The sequence below is a fragment of the Lagopus leucura genome, unplaced genomic scaffold, assembly GCF_019238085.1.
Source record: "Lagopus leucura isolate 7727_CA_CO unplaced genomic scaffold, USGS_WTPT01 142-11_obj-0_obj, whole genome shotgun sequence".
Classification (NCBI taxonomy): Eukaryota; Metazoa; Chordata; class Aves; order Galliformes; family Phasianidae; genus Lagopus; species Lagopus leucura.
The window spans coordinates 1-25,997 of record NW_024964679.1 but is presented as its reverse complement, the minus strand read 5'-3'; the positions used below and the strand labels follow the sequence as shown (position 1 = coordinate 25,997).

Sequence of the window (25,997 nt, the reverse complement as noted above, 5' to 3'; positions counted from 1 at the left end):
GCTCCGGGCTGAGAGAAGTCTGTGATAAATAGAAACTCCATGAAACATCGTCTTCCCTCCCGGCCGTGAGTCCTGGGCCGATCAGAAAGCAGATGGAGGTGACCAAAGAGCTGTAATCCTTCATCAGGAGGTTTGGAGGAGCTGGGAGGAGGCATGTGGATCCTCGGAGATGGCAGAGGGGTACGAAGATGCCAGAAGGGAACCCAACTCCTGGTGTCCCCAAGGTCCTTGGTGGGAGCAGGCAGCCCCAGGCCCCTTGCTCAGTATTTTTATTACACATCAGAAAGAAAAAAGAAAAACCTACCCCAGGGTAAAAAGCAAACACCAGAGGCCTGGGGGCACCAGGGCTACCTGGTTTCTGCCTTCGGGGCTTTCTACTGTTCTTGGGGTGCCAAAATCCAGGTAGGAGGATCTGAGGGGTGCCCAGGGGCCGGCTACATGCGTGAGGATGGGCTGGCCAGCTCGTAGAAGAGCAGGTAGGCATCGCTGCTGCGTACATGGCTGGAGGACATCGGGGTGACGCTGCAGAGACGTGGGGAGATGCACTATGAGCCATGGGGTGCCCACATGAGGTCTCCCTCCCTGTGCCACACGCGCAGCCTCACCGGGAATCATTGAAGCTGTGCCACTCGCTGGAGATGGGGCTCTTGCAGTAGGCAGTGTAGTGTCCTCCCATGGTGGTGCCCGAGTGGTTGGAGACGGCGTAGAGGTTGTAAACGGCGTGGTCTGGGGGGACAGGGTGAGCATCAGTGGTACCCACATGTGAGCTCTGAGCTCTGCCCCCCCAGCCCAAGCACTTACTGCAGCTCTGCGAGGCGAACTCCCTCAGGTCCAGGTCCTTCAGTGGGAAGTTGACGAAGGTGGTGAGCTTGCTGGCTCGTATCCTGGCCTCTGAGAAGCGTTTCAGGTCTGAAGTTGGGGCACGTCAAGGAGATGGGGAGCAAAGGGAAGCCTGCAAAGAGCTGCCACCCCGCACCAGCCCCACCAACCCCATTTATCACTACAAAGGATACGGAGCACCAGGATCTTGGGGAACTTCTGGATGCTGAATTTCTTCGTGCACCGCGTCCTGGCTTTGCAGCGACAACACGTCTGCAGGCAGTGAGCAGTACAGTGAGGACCCATCCTGCACCCATGCAACTCCCTGTGCCCCCACCCCACGTCCCATACCGGTTTCTCATCCCCATCCAGAATGTCCTCTTTGGTGAAGAGCCGCAGGCAGTCCATCAGGGTGACTTCCCCGTAGCCTTTCTGTGGGAGGAAGGCACAGTCAGGAGCACAGTTTATGGGACACACTGTGTGGGGCAGGGGGACAGGGAAGAGCGGGGACACCTCACCTTGGGGATGGGCAGGGAAAGGTCCCAGAAGGGGTCAAAGGCTGTGGAACAGTAGCCGCACTCACTGCAGGTCAGCGAGCTCTTCAGCTGCCCAACGAAGAGATCTGGAGGCGAGGGGATGGAGAAGGGTGATCCTCCAGGCCCCAGCCCCCTGCCTGCCCCCACCCCTGCCTGTATGCTCACCACTAACACGGCTGTCCTCCCGCTCCTGGTACCTCCGCCACATCTGGCGGCTCTTCTCATCATCACTGCAACACAGAGGGACAGAGCTGCTGAGCCATGCTGGATCCCACGGGCATCCAGCCCCCACCCCACTGCCCACCCCACGCTTACGGGAGGTGGTCCAGGGTGTCAGCATTGGCCCGCGGCCGCACCAGCACGCGGTTCACCTCACTGTGCAGCCCATCCAGGAGGAAGCGCAGGAACTCCTGTGCATCCTGCTGGCTGCAAGGCAAAGGGGCACGGCTGTGAGAGACCCCCAGGGCTCTGCACCCACCGCCAGCCCCACACCGCCAGCCCCACACCGCCAGTCCCTACTTGTATCCAACAAAGCGTGGGGCGTATCTCTGGATCTGCGTCTTGAACTCGGAGGGGCTCACGCTGTCGTTGGGGGATGAGGTCCAGAGCAGCTGGATCAGCTTTGCGAACTCTGCGTGCAGAGAGGAAGCTCAGCAATATGAGGAGGGGGCGGACGTGCCCCATAGCTGTCCTCATCCTGTCCCCCCCCCCCCCGGATACCTGACATGAGCGCGGTGCGCATGCGGCTGTTGTTGTTGAGGTCCCGCAGGTACTGGTTCTGCAGGCAGTAATCCCGCAGCTCCTTGGTGTTACTCAGGCACTGCAGGATGGAGTTCATGAAGCACTGGGGGAGGCAGAAAACCATGGCAACGTAAGGCAGAGGGAGGGAGGCGGGTGGTGGCAGGGGGGCACCTTGGGGCGGGCGGGCAGGGGATGGGGATGGAGCAGGGAAGGCATTTGTCCACCCCTGGGGGCGTGGATGCCGGGGTCCCTAATGTGCCCACAGAATGGCAGCGTGTGGGGCTGGGGCTGTGCCCACAGATGAGGACAAGCACTCACCGTATTGCCGAGGTTCCGAAGTCCAGTCAGCCCCTGTACCACCTTGGAGCTCTGCAGAGAGGAGAAAGGCTGAGACAGGCTGCCTGTGAGTAACCTGTGGAGCCACCGGCACCCCTGTGGGGCCGTCCCACATGGCCACGCAGGGGCATTGCGGGCTGCCTTGGCACTGCCACGTGTAGGAGAAGCCTGAGGACCCATTGCTCACCCCGGTGCCTGGCCTGGGATGACTCCCAGGGCTCAAAGTCCTTCTTGCTGCCCTATGCCCTGCGGGCCAGGCTGGCCACCCCCTGCCTCCCCCTGCCAACTCTACACCCTGGGAAGCTGTGGGTGGCCGTGCTCAATGCCTGCCCTATGGCTGAAGCGGGTGTACCACTACTGCCCATCCCTCCAGGACACCCCACCTGGTGCAAAGTGCCACCCTTCACGGCATGGCTGCTTTGTGGGATAAAGTCCAGAGAGGGCGGTGACAGGGTGAGCCTCCCCAACCTGCACCCATCACGGCCGCAGCTCCCGGTCCTCCCCCAGGCGTGAGGAGGGGGAGGAGGAGGAGAGGAGGGGGCCGTCAGCTCCAAAATAGCAGCAGCTGGTGCGCGTGTGGGAGGTGCTGAGCACCCAGCCCTGACAGCAGCCCAAAATAACCCAGATACAGTTACACGTGTGCCATAGCGATGGTGCAGGCATCACCCGCCGCAGGGGCACAGCACCGGCGGGCACCCAGGTGCCCCGTGCCGGGCACACGTGGCACTGCCGGGCAGCTCGGGCGCTCTGCATGCGGGTCAGTGCCTGTAGCAGGGAGCTGGCCCAATAGCCCCACAGCCCCCGCCCCTTTCCACGGGGCAGGGATGCACAAGAACCCCCGTGCCATAGCCGTGGCTACACCAAGGTCGTATTTCCCCCCCACGTTTTCCCTTCCCTGGGTGACTCAACTCCAGCTAATCCCCCTCGCCCGGCCGGGGCTTTATCTAGGACACGGCGCGGCTCACAGGCGGCGGAGCAGAGCTGGCTCACGCGGCAGCGGCGGTGGCTGGGGAGTCCCTGAGGCTGCACTGCGGGAGGGGGACAGGGGACAAGGCGAGGGGATGGGGACGGGATGCGGGCCGCCCTGCTCCACCCGCGTACCAGCAAAGCGCTGGAGAAACCCAACTTAGCTAAGTGCCCAGACCCTGACCTCCACGGCCCTGCTGCGCCCGCCTTGAGGATCCCCACTCCAGATACTGCTCTCTCTTGTCCCGGTGACGCCACCACCACGCCCTACGGCCACCGCCTCCTCCTTGCCACGGGGGCATGGGATGGGGCCAAGGTCACGGCCGAGGCAGCGCTGGCCAAGGGACCCTGGTGCACAGCCACGTGCTTTCACCTCCCTTTCTGCTCCCTGCCTGGGAGGTGCCGTCCCCCAGCGCCGGTGGCATCGATGGGCACCCAGTACCACGCACCCCATCGTGCAGCAATGTGCACCGCGAGAGGCAGCGGGGAGCCCCGCGCTCCCCAAAGCACACAGCGGATTCCCCCTCCCCATGGTCCCCTCTTCGGCCCCCATCCTCCGGGCTGCTCGTACCTTGGTCTTGTTGAGGACGAGCCCGACGAAAGTGGAAACCAGCAGGGAGCCTGGCATGGAGGTGCGGGGCCGCAACTCCTTGTGAAGGTCGGGGAGCGCAGGGGGCTCCTCGGGCAGCGTCACCGTGTACGAGTCCCGCATGGTGCCCCCCGCGAGCAAAGCGAGATGGCGAGGGGCCGAGGGGGGGTGGGCAAGAGGGTCCCCTCTCCTCGGGCCGGCCGAGGGCAAGGGTATGGGGTCAGGCCGGGCCGGAGCACCGCCGTGGCCGGGCGGTTGCGGTGCCGGAGCCGATGCCGGCTCTTTGGGGCTGACGGCACCTGAGCAGCTCTGACATCAAATGGGTGGAGAGGCAGCAGCAGGGCTCCGTGACGGCCGGCCCCCGCCGCACCGCGTGGTACAGGCAGCCCTGAGCCAGGGGGGCCCGCGAGGGGCGGCCGTGCCCGCAGCCACTGCCGAGCTGGGGGGCGCGGCACCTCGGGGAGGACGCGTGCGATGTCCACCGAGCTCCCGGGCTCCGTCTCGCCACGGCATAATGTGGGGAGCACTACCGGCACGGCCCCTTCCTTCCCCGGGGCTCCCAGAGGATGGAAAGTTGCCCCCAAGCCATGGAATGGGGCTGTAGGGTATCCGAATGGGATGCGGAGCTCACGGGACAGTGTTAGGGAGAGAGTGCGGGGAGAGAGGCAGGCAGGGAGCTGCACCCCTTTGCAGGGCAGGGGGGGAGGGGGTTGCATTAGCACTGGGCTCAGAGGGTGTTTCTCAGACTTGTTTGTTTCGCCAAGGCATGGAGCAGGGACCCCCCCAGTCACTCCCCTCCGAGCACTGGAGAAACTGAGGCACCGAGCAGGCAGAGATCCAGCTCTGCCCCTGCAGCAAGGGCAGGTGAGGAGCCTGGCAGCAAGCCCAGCTCTCTGTCCTGCATCCTCAACCTGCATCCCCAAACTGCGTCCCCATCCTGCTTCCCCATCCTGCGTCCCTCCGCTTCCCCCCTCTGACCATCCACGCCCAGGTGTCCTGGCCACCTGCACAGGGAAATTTCCATGGGCTGTCATGTAGCGGGCATGGAGTGAGGCTGCTTTGCCCCCTGCCAGCCCCCAGCATGCCCCCAGCCCGCATCAGCAGTGCTGTTTGGACCCCTTGTGGTGCAGCTGCAGCCTGCCCTGCCCGCGGTGCACAGCCACTGGAGGGGATGATGGGGATGGAGGGGGGTGGGAGCAGGGAAGGAGACTATTTTTGGCACCAGCAAAAATATCTGAGGAGGCATCTTGCAGCGTTATTCATCTGCAGGGCCAGCGCTTTTTGCATCACAAGAGGAGCCCTGTCGTAATCTGCACTCATGTATATATATATACACAGCCTGTGCTGTGTACACTGTACACACACGGGGACATGGTGTGCACACGGGGGTGCACACCCCGCTGGGATCAGTGTGTGCCCCACAATATGATCCCACTCACGTGGGGCACGGCTGCACCCTAGGGCTGAGGCACAGCACCCTGCCCTGCAGCACAGCACGTGGGGTTGGGGTCAGGACTGAGCCTGCTGTGCTCTGTGGGTGCTGGTGCAGCACTTCCCAGGATGCTGGATGGCAGAAGTGGCCCCATCTCACGATCAACCTCATTCCTCAGTGACTTTGGTTGCTCCTATAGCTGGAGAAGGATGCAGGCTCCTGGGGCAAGGCTGCAGACAGAAAGTGAAGGAGCCGGCAACCTGTCCTAGTTGTCCCCTTGGCAGCAGTGACCTTCTGCCATGAGCTGGCACTGCAATGGCAGGACTGGCCGAGAGCCAGAGCCATCAGCTGCTCAGGATGGGGCTGTGCAGAGCTGCCAGTGATTCTGTGGCTGGCTTTGGCCTCCTGACCCTATGTCCCCACAAGGCGGCTAATGGGGTGGCACAGCACTGCTCCTTCCTTTCCTGGCACCATGAATTCTCTGCTCGCTGCAGCTGCACAAACCTCCCTGCGCCCCACAGGATGACAAATGGAGGTGCCAGGCCCCTCCATTCCATGTGGTGCCAAGGCACTGGGTGAGGGGATGGGAGCAGGCATGGGGACAGCCCCGTCTTTGCCCCGGCTGCGATGCTGCCCCTGAGGCTGTGTAATGGGGCAGAACCAATGGTAGCAGGGGGTGCACATGTTTCCGGCACCTGACGTGACCGCAGGCACCTGCAGTTTGTTTTACGATCGGTTCGTTCACCTCCATGCTTGGGAATGGGGGGAAAAATGCATAGGAATGGAAAATAGCAGGTGTGCACATTAAAGGCCAAGGAAACCTCAGCTGGTGTCAGCGATCCAGCTCCCTGCTTGCCTGCTGTCCCACAGCACCTCCAGAATGCTCCCACAGCACTTCTCCCAGGTGTGCGGGCACAGGGGGGATGTGGGGCTTGAAGGAAGAGAGCCTCTCGTCCTGCTCTTGGGAATGCACAAGTGACACCCCCAGCCCTTATCCTCCCTGCTGGGTGTACAGCATCGGGACGGAGCTGGCGGTCAGGCCCTGCGCTGAGGGGGACCGACCTCCACCATGGTGTGGACTGAGAGTGAGAGACAGCATGGGCAGAGCCAATGGGATCTTGGAAGGGGACCCAAGTGGAAAGTTACCAGCGCTGCTGTGCACGCCAGAGCTGGGCTGAGTGCACGATAGCTGCACATGCCCTGGGCCACAGCTCTGGGGATGGCACAGTGCCTATTGGAGCCCCGAGTGCCTGTCACCAGGCGTGATGCTGTGCCACCACGTGTGACGCTGTGCTGCCATGCCTTATGCCATGCCACCGTGCGTGCTGCAGCACGGCTCAGCCAGCACTGCAGAGAAGCATTCCCCTGTGCACCCACTGGGTTTGCACTCATTGACAGACTGACTCCAGCAACATCCCTGCATGGCACCATCCCTGCACCACACTGATCCCACGCAGTCTCCCCCCAGAAGCCCACTCGGACCACGCACCCTACCAGCATCATCGTGTCGCCATCCCACCGCGTGCCACATACCATGGGGTCGGGGCCATGCGTGCTGCCATAACCATCATCCCTTTCACAGAGCTGGCTGCTGGAGGGGCTGGAGGGCAGGCTGCAGTGGCTGCTCTTCTCCAGGTAATCACGGACGTAGTCAGAGCGCGTGGCGGCCTGGTACAGAGCACTGGGGCTGGATGCGTAGGCGCTATCGGATGTGTGCAGCCCCGAAAACTCCTGCGCCAGGTCCGAGTGGCTGATGGCTCTGCGACGGCTGAGAAGTGTGGAGGTGGACACGTAGCCAGAGGGGCTGCCGGGGGTCCCGGTGAAGGAGTAGCACGAGCCCCCGCTCAGCCCCCCGCCCGGCGGCTGTGTGCGGATGTAAGCAGGGCTCAGGCGGATGCTGGAGTCGGGGTACAGGGGCAGGCGGCCGCTGTCATAGCCACTGGTCGGGGACAGTCTGCTGTGGTGGTACCGAGGGGAGGGCAGGTAGCTGGATTTGAAGCCGATTTTGTCTCTGTCTGCATAGGCGTAGGTGGAGCCGTAGGAGGTGTAGGAGCTGTAGCCGCTGGGCATCTTGCTGTAGGTGTTCTCTGCATAGCGGGACGAGTCAACGTACCGTTTCAGTGTGGAGGAGAGCTGGGACATGCTGGAGGCTGGGGCTCAGTGGGCTCGGCTGGAGGCATCGGCTGCAAGAGAAAGGCCTGGGCTCAGCTGCTTGGACTACGGCCGACATCAGACAGCACCCACCCCAGGACCCCTACCTGGAGACCCTGTGAGGGGTGAGCAGGAGGTTGCAGAGACACAGGGGACAGAATGCCTACCGGCCCTCCTTGGGGCAGCAGGGAGACACCAGCGGTGCCACCTGTGTGCCTTTGGGCCCTGGAGTAGGGCTGCACTGGGCATTGCAATGGGCACCTGTGGTCAGTCGATGCCTCTGCCTCAGCACTGCTGCCATGCTGTCCCCCAGCTGTTAGCACAGGAGTCCTCATCATCCATCCCTCCTCCCTGCATGGTGCCTGGGGCCAAGCTGCAGCCACCACCCATCAGGGGGCACTGGGGACAGTGGGGACAGCCAGGGGTCACCCTCTTGCAGCACACACCACCTGTCTCCCTGCCACACCAGTACCCTGCCTGCCATCAATAATTCAGCAATGGAGGTGGCCACCGTGTCCCTGTCTCCAGGCACAGACAGCCTGCAGGGCAGGGCGACAGCCAAGCACTGGGTCCCATGGGGAGTGGTGGCTTCTGCCACATGGAGAGCCATGCATGGGACAGGAGGGGGATGGAGGCACCCAAAACAAATGAAGAACAAGCACAGAGTCAAAGACAGAAAAGCAAGAAACCTCCCCAGCTTCAAGAAAACAGGGAAGACAGCTCTCTTCTGTGCTGACAGCAGGTCCCCTACCTGTCCCAGAGCTGTGCTGCCTCGTGTCCCTTCCCTGGCTGGACAGTGGCTCGTGTGGCTCTGAGAGTCCCCTGTCACCCAGGAGATGACCCCAGCTCAGAGGTTTTTCCCAGCCCCGCTGGGGCGGGCATTGGCCCCACTCCAAGGCAGTGTGGAGGTGATGGGATGGAGCCTGGCCCTGACTTTGCCATGCAGGGCAGAGTTGGGCCTGGGGACGGTCACTGAGTGCAATCACCATGGGATCCTCCCTCCTCAGCCCTGGGCTGTGTCCCAGCTGCTATTGCTGAGGGAGCAGCAAGAGGAAACTATTTACAAGCGAGAGCAAGCCAGAGCGCACAGACCTGTTTGGGAACTGAGGCCAAGGGGTGAATAATCCCCTTGCAGGCAAACACACCACCAACACCCGGCTCTCCTCAGCACATCCATGCCAGCACCGGCTCAGAGGGTGCCAATGGAGAGCTGCCCCACCAGCCAGGATCCAATGCACACTGTGGGGTTTTGCTGGGGGATGTGGGACCCAGCCAAGGACCAGCACTCCCATGGGCACTAGGATGAGGGTGCTGGAGATCTGTGGCTCCAACAGGGGCTTTCAGTTCATGGGATTAGTCCCTACAGGACACTGTTTGCCCTGGGGATGTGGGGAGCTGATGTGCGGGGATGTGGGGCTCAGAAGGGGAACTCGCCCCAGACACAGTGGTGAACCCACTGGTATCATGGGAGGAGAGGTCTTACCATGTAGGGCTGCTGTGGCTGCTAGGATGATCTGCACCGTGCTGTCCCCATGTCACATCGCTGTGGACCCCAGGGCTGCGGGAGAGCAGAGCGTGCCATGAACCCGAGCAGCTGAGGGGGTGTGAGAAAACCCCGGTTCCTCCCATCGCTTCCTGACCTGCCTGGCCCCTCCCTGCCCAATAATAATGCTGAGCTTTCCTGATGCGTAGCAAAGCCCCGGGGCTTGCATGGCTGAGTCAGGCCTCCTGCGCCCTCATCATCCTCCCTGGGGAAACTGAGGCACGGGAATGTCCGGTCTGTGGCCACGTGGCCATGAGCACCAAGGGGACCCAGCAGTCTGAGCACCACGGGGATGCTCATGTTGGGGAGCACATCCTGCTCCAACTAGCATCCCCAATAGAATCCCCATGGGTCTCCTAGGCATTGAGGAGGCTGACATTCTGCTGGAGGCCTCGCACTGGTGGCCCCGGTGGCAGCTTTCCCCCTCGGTGGCTGTGGAGCCTCAGGGTAAGCTCAGCTTACACAGCCCTGGCTCTGGCCGAGGTGTTATGGCTCAGCTGCTTCTCACTTACGCAGGCTGTGAGCCTTGTGCCTGTGCCCTGAGACGCAATGTCCCAGCCTGGAGGTTACTGCAGAGCTCCCAGCATGCTGCCACAGAGGAGGCAATGGGGGGGAATCCCGCGTGGAGCACCCTGCCTGCTCCAATCTGGTTTAGGGCCGAGGGTGCTGGAAGGGAGCTGAGGTGGGGGAGCTTTCCCCACGCAGTCACAGCCTGAGAATGCTCCCAACTCAGTGCATGTGTGCTGGCCAGGCGTCACCGTGCTGACACATCCCCACCTGGCTGCTCACTGTTCCAGGGCCACCCCTAGGCAGCAAAATCCCAAACCCACAGAGGAACCCTGATGGAGGCCCCAAAGTTATTGCTTTGAAGTCTGCAGGTGGAAAAAAAAACAGGGAGCCTGGGAGGAAGTGCACAAGACATGGCTTTGCCCACCCAGGGGCCAGGCGTTGGGCATGGTGCTGGGCTGTCCTGTGTTAACACCCTCTATGGAAACAGAAAAACATCTCGCCCATGGGTTCACCCCAAACAAAGGGAAAAGAGGGCAGTTAAGGGTCCCACTGGCATCCCACAGCCCCCTCCCTAGCGCCGGCATCCCCCTGTGCTCCCTGCACTCACCAGTGGGTGTGCACTCAGGGGCTCAAGGTTGGCACGGTGTGGGGTGAGTGGTGGTTCATGGGGCTGCCTCGTGTCGGTCCTCCCTCCTCGGGGTGCTTCCTGGGGCTGAAGCAGAGCAGAGGCGTGGGGGGGAGTTGGTGGCAGGGTCTGATCACCCCGGGGCTTGGTTGAGAATGGTCCGGAGGGGCCGTGCCGGAGGGTTGCGGGGCCGCGTCAAAACCACACGGCAGAAATTCAGGGCTCAGGTTACCAGCTAGATAAATATAGCGTCTTTATCTGACCTCGCAGGGCGCCGAAATGCTCCTCTCGCATTCCAGCTTCGGGGAGGCTTAAAGGGGACGTGAGCCCGAGGTGGCCTATGGTAAGGTGGTGAGGGCTAAGGGGGCACAGGGGGTTGTAGGAATGGTAAAGGGTGAATGTGGGCAGAGGGATGGAGATGGGGGACCAGGAGGGAAAGGATGGAGAAGGAGTAAGTGGGGAGAGGGGAGGTGGTCTGGGTTTTGTGTCCTGGGAAAAATCACAGGGAGAAGAACATGCTGGGTGGGGGCCAGGTGCACCCACCCCTACGGCCCCATGGTGACACGGGGGGACATCATGGCACAACCCTGGGCACCTCTCCCAGACGCCTGACCCACCCCAGTGAGCCGGCACCGCGGTGGCAGTGACTCAGCCAGCACCTGCTGATGATAATTAGGCGGGATGCAATTATGGTGGCATCTTCCTCCCTGCTGCCCAGCTCCAACCCCGAAACAGGGAGGGCCACGCGTCTGCGCCTGGGTGTGACTCCCAGAGACTTCTATGGGGTCACCAATAGGGGTGAGTGCACCCCGTGGCGCACATCCCGTGGCTCTGGGATGCGCTGTGTGCCCAACCCCACTCCCAATATGCTCCCTGCTCGCAGGATGCCAGGGCTGCCTTCACGCTGCAGGCAGGGAAGGATGGAGATGGGGTGCCAAGGGATCCCTTGCCCATGTACCCAGGGATAGCCGCTGGTACCTACCCCACTCTGCCCCTCTCCCCATGTCACAGGTTGCCCCAAACCTGAGCTCACAATGAGCTGAGAAGAAGGGTTCTCTGGTATGGAATGGAGGCGTAAATGGGTGCAGGAGGGGATCACCCCCCAGCAGGGCAAACCGTGCCCCCTCCCCCCCCCCCCGCAGCCCCTCGCCGCACACACAGGTGGCCACGGCTCCAACACACAACCTAAGGTTTTATTGTGCAGACAGAGGAAAACTCCCGGAGGATAGGTGTATTGTTGTTGTTGTTGCTTTTTGTAAGGTTGGCTTTTCTTTTTCTTTTTTTTTTTTTCTCTTTTTCTTTTTCTCCTTGAACAGAATTTCTTTGACGACAAGCTGTGGAAACAACTACAAATGTTCACCAAAAAATGAGATTTGGAGACGCGTCCGCGCGATCGGCCGGGCTCTGCCCTGCCCTGGCCACACACAGCCTGGGCAGCACTAGACAGCAAGCAAGCAGGCAGGAAAGGGCAGGGACAGGCATTGGGGTGGGAGGCAGTGGGGTGGGAGGCAGCTTTTGGTGGCCGGAGAAAAGCAAAGAGTGGGGACCAGCTGCTGGGAATCGCTCTCAGCTGTCAGGCGCTGCACAAGGAGATCAGTGTGGGGTTTGCTTCTCAGAGCTGATGCTCTTGCCAGCACTTCCTCCTACCCTGTGCCCTTTCCTGGGAGAGCTCTCTGCTCATTCTGGGTCCACTGTCTCCTGGGGTCCCGTGGCACATGGGGACAGGCTGGGGCTGTGCTTGGGGTCCCTCTCCCCACTCTCGCTGACCACTGGGAAACATCTTAGCTTGACCGAGGATGGCCTTAACCACCTTTTTCTACCCCTAAACAGAGACAGGGAGATGCTGAAAGGGAGCCGGGAGGCAGGAGGGGGCACACGGGCTCCTCCCAGCGGTCCGATGGGGTTGGAGAACAGGGATGCGTGCCATGGGGAAGGATGGGGAGCCCAGATGTTCCCCAGATGTTCCCCAAATAAAACCGAGGGGTGCTGCAGAGGAGCCCCCTCCCCAAGCAGGCTCACTCCCCTGGGGGCACGGTGCTGTGCCTAGCTCAGAGAGGCTCCGCAGGCCTCGCTGTGGGGCTGGCAGCACTGCTCTCGTCACAGCTATGGGCTGGTCCCCCCTTGGCTCCAGCTTGGCTGCAATGGACAGAAGTCACTGGGTCACCTGGTGCTGCAGCCACAGCACCGGGACCCCTCCCCACGCTCTCCCACCACCTCCCTTACCTGCTCATCCAGCTGTATTTCCCCAGGCCAAACAGAACCCCAAAAGCTAAGGGGTGGGAGAAGCACGGATCCCCCAGCACCAGCCTGAGTGCAGGGAGGGCACGATGGGAGCAGCGATGCTGCCTAGCAGAGCCACCATGCAGCAGAGCAGGGCGTGATGGCAGGGCTGAGCACAGGACGGTGGTTAGCGTTAGATACACGGCTATATAGAGATAACATAGAGAGAGGTTTCGTGTGTTCCAAATCTTCTCTTTCCAAGGGCTGTGCTCTGGCAGGGGAGGAGGGTTGGCTGGGGTGCTCCGTGAGGGTGCAGGGGGTCATTTTCTTTCACAGGGACACGAAGTCCACAGCTTGCAGGAGAGGCAGGGAGAGGAGGAGCAGCAGGAGCCACGAAGTGTTCTGGATCAAGAGGCTGAAGCCGGCACACTTCTCCAGTTTGTCTGCGAGGATGGGGAGTGAGGAGGGAGAGAAAAATGAGATCTCACAGGGATGAGGTTAGGATTAGGTGCTACGGGGTGCTGGGACCCTGCTGCTCACCTCATCTTTGCCATACAAATGCAGCCAGCCCCACCCTGCCCCGCTGCCCATTTCCCCTTTCACTTCAAGGAACAGGAGAGATTCTAGGGGCAAAGACCCTGGGGAACACCAAACCCTGCCTGTGCCTGCTTTGGGAACACCCACAGTGGGATGTGTTTTGTTTTGTTGGCCCTGCAGAGCCCATGGCAGGTAGGAAGGAGGAACTGGAGGCCAGGCCTTGCTGCCCCCTCACCTTTGATGACAGTGATGTTCTTTATCTGATTGCCAGTGTAGTCGTTAGTGGCCCTCAGCTCGCACACGTAGACCCCCTCATCGCTGGTGGTGAAGCTGTGCAGGTAGAGGCACACCAGGTTCTTGTGCACGGTGACGTTAGCTCGGTTCCTGTAGACGTTCTCGGCAACGTTGATGGTGCTTTGGATGATGTGCTTCCTGTTGTCCTTGGTGAGGCTGAATTCATAGGTCAGGGGGTTGCTGGTCTTGTTCTCATAGCGGCAGTCCACACGCAGGCTCTGGCCCAGCAGGCAGGCGCTCAGGTCCCGGATCATCTGGCAGTGCGCAGCCTGCAGCACTGGGACAGGCAAGCAGAAAGGGGAAATGTGAGCACTGGGGACACCTGAGCAGCCCCCCAAGTCAGACCCTGCAGAGCCTTACCTGTCAGGATGACAGCAAAGCTGACGGTGGGGTTCATCTTTCCGAAGACGAGTTGCCCAGAGGTGGCTGCCAGCGAGAGATGATCCTGGGTGGGGGGAGAGATGCGGTGAGCCAGGCAGTGCTGTGGCACACAGCTGTGCTGCACTGACGTGGGCAGGCACATTGTGGGCTGGAGGCTGCTGCATCTTGTACCAATGATGCTTTACATCCTGGTATCCTTAGGGATGCCAGCCATGCTCTTTTCCCCGCATGCGTCCCCCATAGCAGGCATGAAGCATAGCACAGACCCTCATGCAGTGCTCACCCTGTGCCTGTGTCGGCCTGGGTGCCTCCCAAGGACCGGGCAGGAGAATGGATGCTCCTGGTGCCTGCGCAGCGTGGTGCCAGGTGAGGGATCCAGACTGCCTCCCCCCCCCTCCCCAGCGGGTGAGCTCAGCAGAGATGACTCATTGCGATGCAGTGAGGGAAAGGGGCCAAGAGCAGCAGGAAGGAGGGACACGGCAGCTGGACACAGAACTGAGATGCTGAAGGATGGCATCCAGACTCCACAGGCTGAGTCTGGCTGCTGGGTGGAAGGGTTTTGGCGTCCTGTTGGATCCTTATCCCTGCAACTCAGCCCTCTGCGGGTTGCTTGTGGTTTGCGTGGGCTTGGAGCTTGGGAAGTGCCATCCAAACCCCAGCCCTGCTGATGATCCGATCCAACCGAGAGGAATCAATTATAAGTTTGCAGCCCAGCCAAGCAATTGCATGGGGAATCCAGCCACAGACATGCAGAGCACAGGGAAGGAGTGGGGGAGCAGCAGAGCAGGAACAGGGCTGAAGGATGCTCTGCAGTCAGTCCTCCTAGAGGGGACTGGGGGACATCCAAGAAGGGTACTGAATTAACACCCATTGGATCCCAGTCTGGCAGAGGGGAGAGCAGAGCCCAGCCTGGACCTGACAAAGCATCCAGGGAAGAACTGGGAACTGCCTGTACCTCAGCCAGCTGGATTTTTCTTTCCAGCATTTTTTGGGTCTTTCATATAACATTCAAAGAGGAAATACCAAAACCATTCACTCACTCTGAAGCTGTGAAAGGTCTCTATTTCACAACCTCAAACCCTGATGAAGCACAAAAAATTCCCTTCTCTTTGGTATTGATAATCAAGAAGTTACAAAAGGATACAGAGGCACAACAGAGGAGACTGAGTCTCCTTCACATTCCTCCAAGCTGGCTCTCGCCCTTTGCTTTGTTGTCCCCCAGCTCTGACCCGCTCCTCCTTGAACACCCTGGGACACTGCCTAGGTCACAGCCACATCAGTTCAAGATGTGCTCTTGAAGAGGGTGATCTCCTCCCATTGATGCACAAAAGCACTCTGATTTTCTCAGCTTCTTGTCCCCCAGCCCTTTGGTCCCTTTACTCTGCGGCAGGAGCAGAGCCAGGTGTCACCCTCTCCTGTGTGACCCCAGGGGGTGTGCGAGGGGACGGGACTCACAAGGACGCGGGCATCCGAAGGACTCCATCCAGCCCTGCGGAGCAAAGCTTTGCACCATGCTCTGTGCCACGCCACAGTGCACCTCTGTGCCCAGCAACGTGCCAAGCAGGGGATCGCCGGCGGGGGTACGGCACATATGAGGACATCAGGGGTGTGAGACACCGAGACCCAGTGCAGGAGGGGCAGCAAAAGGGGCTGCGCGGGGGTCTGCGTGCGTCCGTGCAAGGAGCAGAGCTCGGGCATCTGCCCTTGCAGGGATGCAGGTGGATGCGTGTGCGCGCGGGCGCGCCCGTGGAGCAGCGCCGCAATCCCGACCATCGGGAAATAGAGGAGACGAAGGAGAGGGAGCAGCAATGCGAAAAATCGAGAGCATCTTCCTCCATCACCGCCACCTCCCCACCTCTCAGCTCCAGAACCCCCTCCCCGCTCGGTGCGCGGTGCAAAGCCTCGCCGCGGCAAACCCGAGGACCCCCAGGCCGGGGTGGGGGACGGCTCCCCCCGGCTCTCCGCTCTGCATCCCCCGCGGTGTCCCGATGCTCTGCCTACCTGCGGCGCGGTGCCGCCCGCCTCTGCTCGATGCTCCCGGCGCTGCCGCCCGCTGCTGCCCGCGGCTCCCGGCGGGGTGTGGGAGGCGCGGAGCTCCCGCAGTTTGGGAAGGGCCGATCGGGCGGTCCCAGCAAATCAGGACCGGGAGGCGTCACGCAGGCTCAGCCCCCAGCCCTGCGGTGCTTGGAGGGGGGCTGTTCCTGCAGCTTTGCTTCTGCACCCCCCCGACCCCAGGGCCCCGAGTGTTGCGCGGTGCTGGAGCCCCGAAGCAGCCCCTCAGCACGGTTGGGTATGGGTGGGGGGTCTTGTTTGGCATCCCCCCCCCCGCAGACCCCCGCCACCCTTCTCCATCTTTGTGCAGGCTGGAAGGGGTGGTGGATCCCCATTGCCATGGGAACGTGGCATTTTGCATGCCAGCCCGCAGCCTTCCCTGGCAATGTGGGGTTGTTTTGCTGGGAAATGAGGGTGGTATGGAGGTGGGAAGTAGAGCTTGGGCTTGGCTCTGCTGGGGAAGAGATTCCCCTTCCCCAAATGCATAGAAGTCAGAGTCCTCACCAGTGCTGCTTGCACCAATTCACTCGAGAACCCAATGCTTGCCTTTGTTTAGGAGGTGGTAGTAGGACCAGTGGGGACACTGGCACTGTGATGCCACAGGCCACAAGCCTTCTGGTTTAGCCCCAGGGTTGGTGGTAGAAAGGACACAACCAAAAGCCAAGAGTTCCCTTCTGCCTCCCATCGCTACGATGGGAAGGGTCTAAGCAGAGCTGCTTCTGCACAGGCAAAATGTCTTTGAAGTCTGAAGGCAGCCAGACAAAAGACATCTTCCCTGCTCTTGGACAAAGAGATGGAAGCATCGGGGAGCTGCTCACCCTCAGGTTTGGATCCTAAGGCATCCCAGGAAGGAGCACAGGCATGCAGGGGTCCTGCTTGGTCCTCACCTCCTCCCATCCCTGGCTGGGCTCTGCAAAAAGGGCTGGCTTGGTGAAAGACGATATGGAAAGCCATATTGTGCTCCAGCAAAACCTGATCCCAGGTGACATTCAAGTGCTGAGGTTTTGCAAACTGGCTGTGCATGGGAGTTTTGCTAATTGCACAAAATCTAGACTGGGGCTGCTGGCTCGCTGAGTGGGCTGCAGGGCATGCTGCCCAAAATGGGGTCTGACACCCAGGCTGGCCAAGGACTGCACCCAGCTGTGTGCATTGCATCAACACGGTAAGAGCAAGCTGAGGTGGTACAGACTGACAGTGCTGAGCAAGGGAGCAAAGGCATGGCAGACTGGCACAGAAAGCCAACATTAGCAAGACTGAAAACAGATTGATGCCATGCAAATTCACAGAAACACTGCCTGCATGTTGCTACGATGTCATGGTGCAAAAAAAACCCAGAAGCCCAGGGCTTGCATCCAGACAGGGCTGTGATGTGGGGCAGCGCATGTAACAGCATGCATGCTAGTGGGTTCTTTTCCATTTAGTCCCACATTTTCACAGGCTGTCTCTTCCACTTCCCCCCTAGTCATGCAAACATAGGCAAGCAGAGAATTCACACTCAAAGGGCAGTTTTGGAGACAAGCTGATGCCCAAGTACCATTGCAAGTGATGTCAGCTCCCTTTAAATTTCTGGTTGCTAGTGCTGTGGAGACAAGCATGATTTTGCAGTTTTTGGGCAGTGCTGGCAGCAAGCATCCTGCATAAGTGATTTGCAGAAGGCTCCTTGCAGAGGTTCTCCAGCTGGATGCTCCTTTCACTGCAGACTGCAGTCTGGATGCCATCCATAAACCAGAGAAAATCAGACCCAAAAATCAGACCCCAAGTCATACATAACGCAGGGGCAAAAGGAAAAATGAGGGTGGGGATGAGAAAATCTAATGACAGGCAGACAGAGAGGGGGAAAGGCAGTGTGTGCAGTGGCAAATGTCAGGCAGTGACAGACAGACAGACAAGCACAAGCAAGGCAGGTAGGCGGCTGAATAGAGAGCAGCAGTGCAGGCAGATACCAGCAGGCACGGATCGATGCGGTGGGACAAGGCACAGCCAGCCCTCCTGCGAGCTCAGATCAGCCAAACTGCCCCCAGTTCTGCAGTGAAATCCAACTGGTGGGGAAAGTGGGGAGTCCTCCTGCTGTGCTGAGGTACATCAGGGGCAGTACTGCTCCTGCAGCACCAGGATATGCCCAGCAGCTGCGGCACAAGGCTGGGAGCAGAGGCACAGAGGAGGACCATGCCTCGGGTGTCTGGTGCTGCTGCAGCAATTAAAACCTGGCCTTGCCCCAAAGCACGTCTGCTGCAGCACATTGCCCTTCCAGGAGAAGGCTGGATGCACATCCTTCTCAGGAAGAACACCTCTCCCCTGCTCTCATCCTTTTCCAAGGCATGGAGAGAGAGCATCTCTCCCTCCTGCTCGTGAATCACTGCACAGCTGAATGCTGTGTGTCTGACTGAAAGCCTGCCCACACCGCAGCCTCTCCCTACCAGTAACTGCCCACTGTTATTGCTGGGAATGGGAGGCAGGAGGGCCTGGCCATCATCTCCCAAGGAGAGGTCCTTGGCCTCCTCCACAAGGCTTTTAGAGCCAGAGATACAGGAAGGAAGAGCAAGAGAGGGCATCTGAGAACGACTGTGATCCATTTAGCTGTGGCTTCAAGGATGGAAATGCCCACCTGCCAGGCAGCACAGGGCTGTGAAGGATTTGTGCTTACTGCACGACCCAGGCCCTTCCATTGCCGCTTTCAGTAGATGAGGAAGGGAGGCTGCAGAAAAGCTTTGCCCTTGATTGGAGAGACAGAGCAGCCCTTGGGAGCCCCACGGATGCTATGTGGAGCACGGCCCAGATAAGAAGCCCTTGGGCTTTGTGACACCCCTGTACAGAGCAGGGGTGGAGGGGACAGCACTGCGTGCAGCACAGCCACAGAAACAGGGTGGGCAGGGCTCCTGCTGCAGCACTGCTGGGGATGCTGCACTCTGAGCAGCCCTGTGAGCCCAGGGAAGGGGAGGGATGCCTCATGCAAAGCCCCAGCTTTAGCAGGGAGGTTTGCTATAGGAAGATTTGCCTGTGGCACTGGCTGGCTGGGATGTGGTGACATGCACTGTGGAGCAGCATGTGAGATATTGTCTCTGAAATGAAGCAGCTGCAAGTCCTTGGTGGGACTTGGATGGGAACTGCTGCTGGGCAGCAAAAGCTGCAATCCCCAGTGGTGAGGGCCAATGCCACCATCCATCCCTGAGGAGTCAGTGGCTTTTAGCTGAACTCTGAGCCCGAGATGATGATTACTGTATGGAGAGCTGATAATTAACAATTTGATCCGATCCATAACAATTCTAGCTAACAACATGTTGATTACTAAAAATTCTGTGTGACTGTAAGCTATACTGACTGTAGATAACAGTAATCTACTCAGAATGCCAACATTTGTATGCAATAGTAAAACTCTAATTATAACCACAGCTCTATGGACTGTCCTCACTACCAAGGATCCCTAAAAGAACCCCTCTGTCCCCACATATTGGGTGATACCTCCTCGAAGGAAGGCCTCTACCAACGAGCGTTGATGGCAGCATCAGATCGCACACAGCGGATGCTTGCTTCATCTGGCACTGCTGCCATCCCACCCCCCTGGGATCTGGGAACCTACAAGGCACAATCCCTGTCCTACATGCAGTGCTCCTGCCCTGCCAGAGCACAGCAGCCCTCCTTGCAGACCACCTCAAGCTTTCCTGCCTACAGCTATGAAAATCTTCCTGCAGGAGGCTCAGAAATCCTTGTGGAAGCCAGCCAGGATAACAGGAGCCTGGAAGAGGGGGCTGGTGAAGGCATGGAGCTCTATGCTCACTCCATCTGCTCCCCAGCCTCAGCAGGAGCGGAGCTGCACTGCCTGCGTCAGCCGCCTCCTCCTCGCTGCCTCCCATTGCAGCGTGTGATGCATCCTGCTGGTGCTTGGCAGGGGTTGGGTTTTTCCCGCACAGCTGCTGGCTTCCAGAGCTGCTCTCTGTACTGAGCAAACCTGCTCTGTGCTGAGCTTACAGGGAGATTCATCCTCGGGGAAGGAGGGATGTCTCTGTCAAATGGACCTGGCTGGCGTGGCAGATAGCTGCTAGCTCACTTTGCAGATCTGGGGCTGGTGCCTGCAGGGTGAGGCTGGAGGGCTTGTCTTCAAACTCACTGCAAGGCTGCCACATCTCTTCATCACTGATTTGATGTGGACAGAGAGCTTGAACTGGGAAAAAGTGCTGTTTCGGAGGGGGGAGCTTCCCTGCTACACCTGCTGAACCCAGTTACTATCCCTCATTAAGATGGGATTTGAGGGGAGCACACACAGGATGGTGCCAGGTTATGTGACATTACAGGACCTGGGCAGTCAGCTGATGCTCAGAGCTACTTTACACTGCTCTGTTATGGGGGAATTTAGCCGGAAAAGAGGAAGCTGCTGAACAGATAAAGGCTCTCAGAGCACAGCACTGCTTCTGCCTTCCATTCTCAGCCAGGCTTTCTGCTCTATGTCTCAGAAGAGATGAATAATGCAAGCTACAGAAAATGGAAATAGCTTCCCTGCATTTTCTCCTCCTACCTGCTGGGCCTTCAGGAATGGAAAATGTTTATGAGCACTGCTTATTTATGAAGAAACCATCAGGACAGGATGGTTAACTCCTAGCATGCAGGCTCCCAGAGAAGAGCAGCCAACTGGAAGCAGATGCCTGCAGGGCTGCAGGGTACCCCCGTGATCCGGGCCAGCTGCAAAGCTCCTGGCTCTAAGAGGTGGGTTAAAGATGGGCAGGAAGGTCTAGCACAGAACAGAACTCAGTTTTACCCTGGGGCTGGGGACTGGTGGGAGAAGGATGCTCGGCCCTGGATCTCACCCTGGCAGCAGTAGATGGACAGGGGCTGTTGCTACAGTACACACAGTGCTCCTGTTTAGCAGCCAACCAGCTGCTCCCTGCACTTGGGTTTGTGTCATCAGCTCCAGCGCTCGCACATCTCCCCCATTGTTAGCAGGGACAATGGCAGTGTGTATCAGGGCTGGGCAAGGAGATCCCCCTGCCCTCCTTCCAGCTGATGGCAGACAGTGGGTCTGCCCTGCCTGGGCCCCCCCCCCCCCCCCCAGGCCCCAGGGACACCCACGTTGTGGGCACAGCATTGCCTACCTACAGCACTATGGATTTTCCTCCAAGGCACAGGTTACCCCCTCTCCCATCACCATCACCCCTATGGAACCACAGCTATCCAGGCAGCCAGACTGCAGTTGCACTTAGCAATTCTCCCCAGTCCATAATGACAAATTGTTTGGAGAAGAGGGCAATTTTCAAGCACTTCCCAGGCAGCTGTTTACCCATTGTTGTCTGCTTCTGCTTGCTACCAGGCTGGAAAGCTTTGTGTTCCTGTGCTCCAGGCACAGCTAGCAAGCTGGAGTCTCCTGTCCCCATCTCTTCCAGTTCTCTCCAGAGAAGTTAAGTGGGTCACTGCAGAGAAACACATCCTGAAGAAATTGCTTCTTTTATTTTTTTTTTTGTCCAGGCCAACCCTCTGATTTGAAAAATGGGTCTAGGAGACATCGCTGATGGAGACAGCACAGCCAGCAGTGACCACTGAGCTATCATAAAAAGGAACCTCAGGCACTCTTCTCACTTGGAAAACTTCATCTAGCACGGCTCATAATCACTTCCTGCCCTATAACCACCAGCACCAAAACAGAACACCTCAAAACAAGAAAGTGATGGGCAAGGCCCCACGAAGAAAGGAACTGTAGGTACCACAGCCAGGCAGTGCTGTTTGCAAGATCCCACTTAAGCATTGCAAGAGACATCAATCTACTTGCTTAAATGACAGCAAATCCCCTCACCAGGAGTTTCCCATCAAAGCTGTCACTCATGAAACAGTGGGTTTATTCCAAACCCTTCATATTTTAATGGGCTAAGCAGGGACGTGGATACTGGGGCAAGCTTTGCTGCTCTTTTCAGAGCCTGTTTTCCCTGCTACTGACAGCTGACAAACGGTGCAGCCACATGCTATGCACTTCTGTGCCATCACTAAAACAAGTGATGCAACGAATGAAGATTAAATCCCTGTAATTTTTAAAAAACCCTTGACTGGAAAAGATAAATGCTCCCAAATGTCTGTGTTTACCAGAAGAAATCTCTCCGTGACTCTTCAGGTACTCAGCTGCTCCTGTTCAGCATCAGAAGCTCCACCACACTTGGCTGAGCATTGATTCCTAATGGAACTTGGGATCCTGCCAGCCAGCACTTGATTACAATTAACTACCTCTCCTATTCTTTTAAGATAATTTAATTGGTTTATTAATCTGTGTATTGCTTCTAATGGCTTAACAATACTCTCTATGTTTTATGCATAGCTTCGTATTTTTTCTGTAACCGATGCACTCAGAAATGGGCTGTGATATTCACTGTGCACGCATCCAGGAGCCTTATTTTTGTTATTTAATTATTAATTGGGAATGGAAGCAATGGCTCCATCCCACAGTCTGTACAAATTGCCTGCGACAGCTGGTGCACGAACTGCCCCTTGGGGAGCTCCACTTCCAGGCCAGACAGCCCCAAATGCAGGGGGCTTCTATGGCAGGAAGGGACCCAACCATACAATCATTGAATGGCCTGGGTTGAAAAGGAGCACAACTCTCACCCAGCTCCAACCCCTGCTGTGTGCAGGTCACCAACCAGCAGCCCAGGCTGCCCAGAGCCACATCCAGCCTGGCCTTGAATGCCTGCAGGGATGGGGCATCCACAGCCTCCTTGGGCAACCTGTGCCAGTGCATCACCACCTTTGTGTGAAAAACTTCCTCCTAACATCTAAACTAAACCCCCCTGTCTTACTTTAAAACCATTCCCCCTTGTCCTATCACTATCCATTCTTGTAAGCCATCCCAAGACACCCACAAGCTGTCCCAGTCTCCTATAGTAAGATCTCCCTCATAGTACTGCATCAAACTCCTGTCTGGAAACCACCTCAAGACCCCTGAGATTCCACTGAAGAGCACCTGGGACAAAAACAGAACATTCTCAGCTGCAGATGGTGTCAGAAGGCATAATTGTAAGGATTACAAATATTGCAATCCTCATAATGGACAGAGGAATGGGCAGAGGAATGGCCATCCCACTGCGCAGGCATGGCCAAACCCCTCTGTCATAAGAGATGCTCTGTGACCAATGTGATAAGGGACAGTGTCTCTGCAACCCCTATCTCTACTGGAGGAAAGGGCTGATGCTATCCTTCCCCCTTCATGCATGTGCAAATGCCAAATCCAACCTACTTCCATCTCACATGCCAACATATGTGACGCATTCCCTTCTTGCAATGAACAAAAATGACCACAACTCAACAGCCAGCTGTGCATCCACCACCTGAATATGACCAGACCAGCTCCTGTAATGGGAATCCAGAACTTCCTCCCCTGCCTATCCAACCTCTCTGTCCCTCTCCCCATCTCTCTTCTCTCTTTCTCTCTCTAAACGATATCAGAATGCAACACAAGGCACGCCATCATGGCTTATTGCCAATGAGGTGCTTACATATAAACATATGTACATACATACTGCACTAAAACTCCACAACACCCTCTGCAGCAGCTCCCTAGGCTCTGCCCTGTGCCTCCACCCCATTTCCAATGGAAAATTCAGCACTCCAATGTGATTTCCCCAACTTTTCGATCACACAGCACTCACTTCAGATGGACATTTTCTTTCTTTTAACATGAAAGCATCCTGCTTAATCTTTTCCACATTCGTGCTGCTGCTTTGCCAGCGAGGGCTCCAAAGGGAGTGTGCTGTTTTGCACTGGAATGAGGTCACACAGAGCTATAAAGCTGAGAAAATAAGAACATTCCCTATGCATTTTAAGCCTTTTATAGGTCTTCTATTTCCACCTGGACAGAAGCTGTCTGTGTTTATGGCAAAAGGACATTTTCCTGTGATCAAAGCCCTGCAGCTCACCTCCCTGCTCAGGGCTGGAAAGCCTTAGTGACACTTTCCCCACCCCAAGGAGTTACAGAAGGAAAACAAAGCCTCGTTTATGAATTCTGTAAGACTGGGAGATATTTCAAGACTCTTCACTACTTCTTAAAATGCCAACACGCAGCCAAACACTGAGCTCTATCTAAAGCTTTAATCCTGAACGCTCAGGGGGTGATTTAAGCACCTCTCATCTCTCCCAAACCAGCCTACAGCATGAGCAGGAGTCACCCAGGTGCTGGGAAGCTGTTGGCAGGTGCCCCATCTGCTGGCATTGGGGGTGGGAGACCTCACAGGTAGCACCAGGGAGCAATTAACAGGGCACAGGTGCAGCCCAGCCTGATTTATGGAGTGAATCCATTAACTTTTGCATTCATGCCATCCTGGGAGTGCATTCTGAGTGAAATATTTTACACCTGTTGCATGGAAAAGTGTTGCAGTTGTATTGGAGAATCATCCAGGCTGGGAAAGGCCACTGGGATCAGCCATTCCAACCACCAACCCATAAGCACAAAGTCAGTGCTGTTTTGCAGTGGTCTGCAAAGCAACTGAGTAAGGAAGGCTTCTCTATCTTTCCTATGCAGTGCTAGGAAGAAATATGGGAGGAAAAGAAAAAAGATGACTGCTATCTTCTACCTCTACTTCTCACATCTCCTTCCTCTTCCTGCAGTGGGATTTGTTCTTTGAAATTTGTGCTTTGAAATTCCTGGGCACACAAATCTGATTTTGCTGTGATATTCTCTTACGTTGCTAAGATGGAGCCTTGTGAAACACCCCAAATCCTGGGATGCTCCTGTAGGCCGTGAGTCCATAGCAAAATGAAAGAAATTGCTGCGAGCCAGGGGAGGTGGAGGTTGGATATCAGGAGGAAGTTTTTCATTCAGAAGGTGGTGATGCACTGGCACAGGTTGCCCAAGGAGGCTGTGGATGCCCCATCCCTGCAGGCATTCAAGGCCAGGCTGGATGTGGCTCTGGGCAGCCTGGGCTGCTGGTTGGTGACCTGCACACAGCAGGGGTTGGAGCTGGGTGAGAGTTGTGCTCCTTTTCAACCCAGGCCATTCTATGATGCTATGATGTGATTCTATGTGTTGGCTTCGAAGAGTTGGATGGAAAACGTGCTGTCAGCAGAAAGCAGTGCAGCTCTAATTGTGCACACGCAGGGGAAAGCTCCACTTACATGTAAACCTGCACTTAACAAAAAGGGCATTTATTGAGCATCACAACGTAAGCTGCTGTTCTCTACAGCGAGTGAAGGCTGGGAACTGAACCACCTCCTCTTAATGCAGCAATCCTCGGCTGCAAGGCTGTGGGTAATTTCCTGGAGATCCATTGGAAATCGTAACAGAAAATCCCGTTCAGGTGAAGTTGGGTCAATGGGGATGAAATGGAGGCTGAGCTCCCAGCCGTCCTTTCCCTGCATGGCAGCTCTGGGGGGAGCTGCCTCCACTGCCTCTGTGCCGCAGTGATTCCATGGTTCTGTGATCGTTTGGAACTGAGGACATGGATGGATTTACAGCAGAACTGAGGGCTCTGTGGGAGCGGGGGGGAGAAAACCTGCATCTGCACAGCTGTGTGTGGAGCAGCTACTGCACGGCTCAGCCTGGGGCAGACTGTATTTTTATTTGTATTTTTTTTTATTATTTTTTTTATGTTATTTTTAATTTTTTTTTGTTTTATTTATTTTATTTTATTTTTTTACTTTTCATTTTTTATTTTTTTAAATTTTATTTTATTGCTTTTCATTTTTTATTTCATTTTTTCACTTTTTATTTTTATTTTATTTTTGCTTTTCTTTATTCTTTTATTCTTTTACTTTTCATTTTTTTTTATGTTTCACTTCTCATTTTTATTTTTTATTTTACCCTTTTTACTTTGAATTTTTTATTATTTTTTACTTTTAATTTTTTGTTTTCTACTCTTTCATTTTTATCCATTATTATTTCATTTTTCACTTCGTTTTATTTCTTTCTACTTTTTTACTTTTTACTTTTTCACTTTTTATTTTTTATTCTTTTACTTTTTTACTTTTCATTTTTATTTTATTTTTTATTATTTTTCATTTTATATTATTTTTCATTTTATATTTTTATATTATTTTATATTTTTATATTTTTCACTTATTTTTATTATTTTTGTTTTTTACTTTCATTTTTTATTTTTATTTTTTATTATTTTTAATTTTTTACTTTTTATTATTTTACCTTATTTTTTATTTTATTTTATTTTACCTTTTTACTTATTTTTTATCATCTTATTTGTTACTTTCATTTTTCTATTTTATTTTTTATTTTCTTTTTTTGCTTTTTAATTTTTTTACTTTTTTTTTACTTCTTATTTTTATTTTATTTATATTTTAATTCT

General features: G+C 56.4%; 2 protein-coding genes across 4 annotated transcripts; both read right to left on the bottom strand.

The window, feature by feature from the left end:
* Window positions 1–225: 225 nt before the first annotated feature.
* USP2 (ubiquitin specific peptidase 2) lies at window positions 226–10,461 on the bottom strand. 3 transcript variants are annotated; one of them, XM_042892203.1, is made up of 14 exons: window positions 10,231–10,461; window positions 9,054–9,128; window positions 6,953–7,602; window positions 2,415–2,465; window positions 2,076–2,199; window positions 1,875–1,986; window positions 1,671–1,781; window positions 1,521–1,585; window positions 1,338–1,441; window positions 1,171–1,251; window positions 1,014–1,092; window positions 802–909; window positions 606–726; window positions 226–522 (listed from the first exon to the last, which is right to left on the bottom strand). In XM_042892203.1, the coding sequence occupies exons 3-14, from the start codon at window positions 7,559–7,561 to the stop codon at window positions 435–437; spliced, it is 1,653 nt and encodes a 550-aa protein (XP_042748137.1). In that variant the 5' UTR covers window positions 7,562–7,602; window positions 9,054–9,128; window positions 10,231–10,461; the 3' UTR covers window positions 226–434. The 3 variants fall into 3 exon arrangements, with proteins under 3 accessions (XP_042748137.1, XP_042748139.1, XP_042748140.1); XM_042892205.1 differs by lacking the exon at window positions 9,054–9,128; XM_042892206.1 differs by lacking the exons at window positions 6,953–7,602; window positions 9,054–9,128; window positions 10,231–10,461 and adding an exon at window positions 3,970–4,168.
* A 959-nt stretch (window positions 10,462–11,420) lies between these two features.
* THY1 (Thy-1 cell surface antigen) lies at window positions 11,421–15,744 on the bottom strand. The gene is made up of 4 exons (XM_042892200.1): window positions 15,682–15,744; window positions 13,660–13,744; window positions 13,241–13,576; window positions 11,421–12,911 (listed from the first exon to the last, which is right to left on the bottom strand). The coding sequence occupies exons 2-4, from the start codon at window positions 13,694–13,696 to the stop codon at window positions 12,799–12,801; spliced, it is 486 nt and encodes a 161-aa protein (XP_042748134.1). The 5' UTR covers window positions 13,697–13,744; window positions 15,682–15,744; the 3' UTR covers window positions 11,421–12,798.
* Window positions 15,745–25,997: the final 10,253 nt, after the last annotated feature.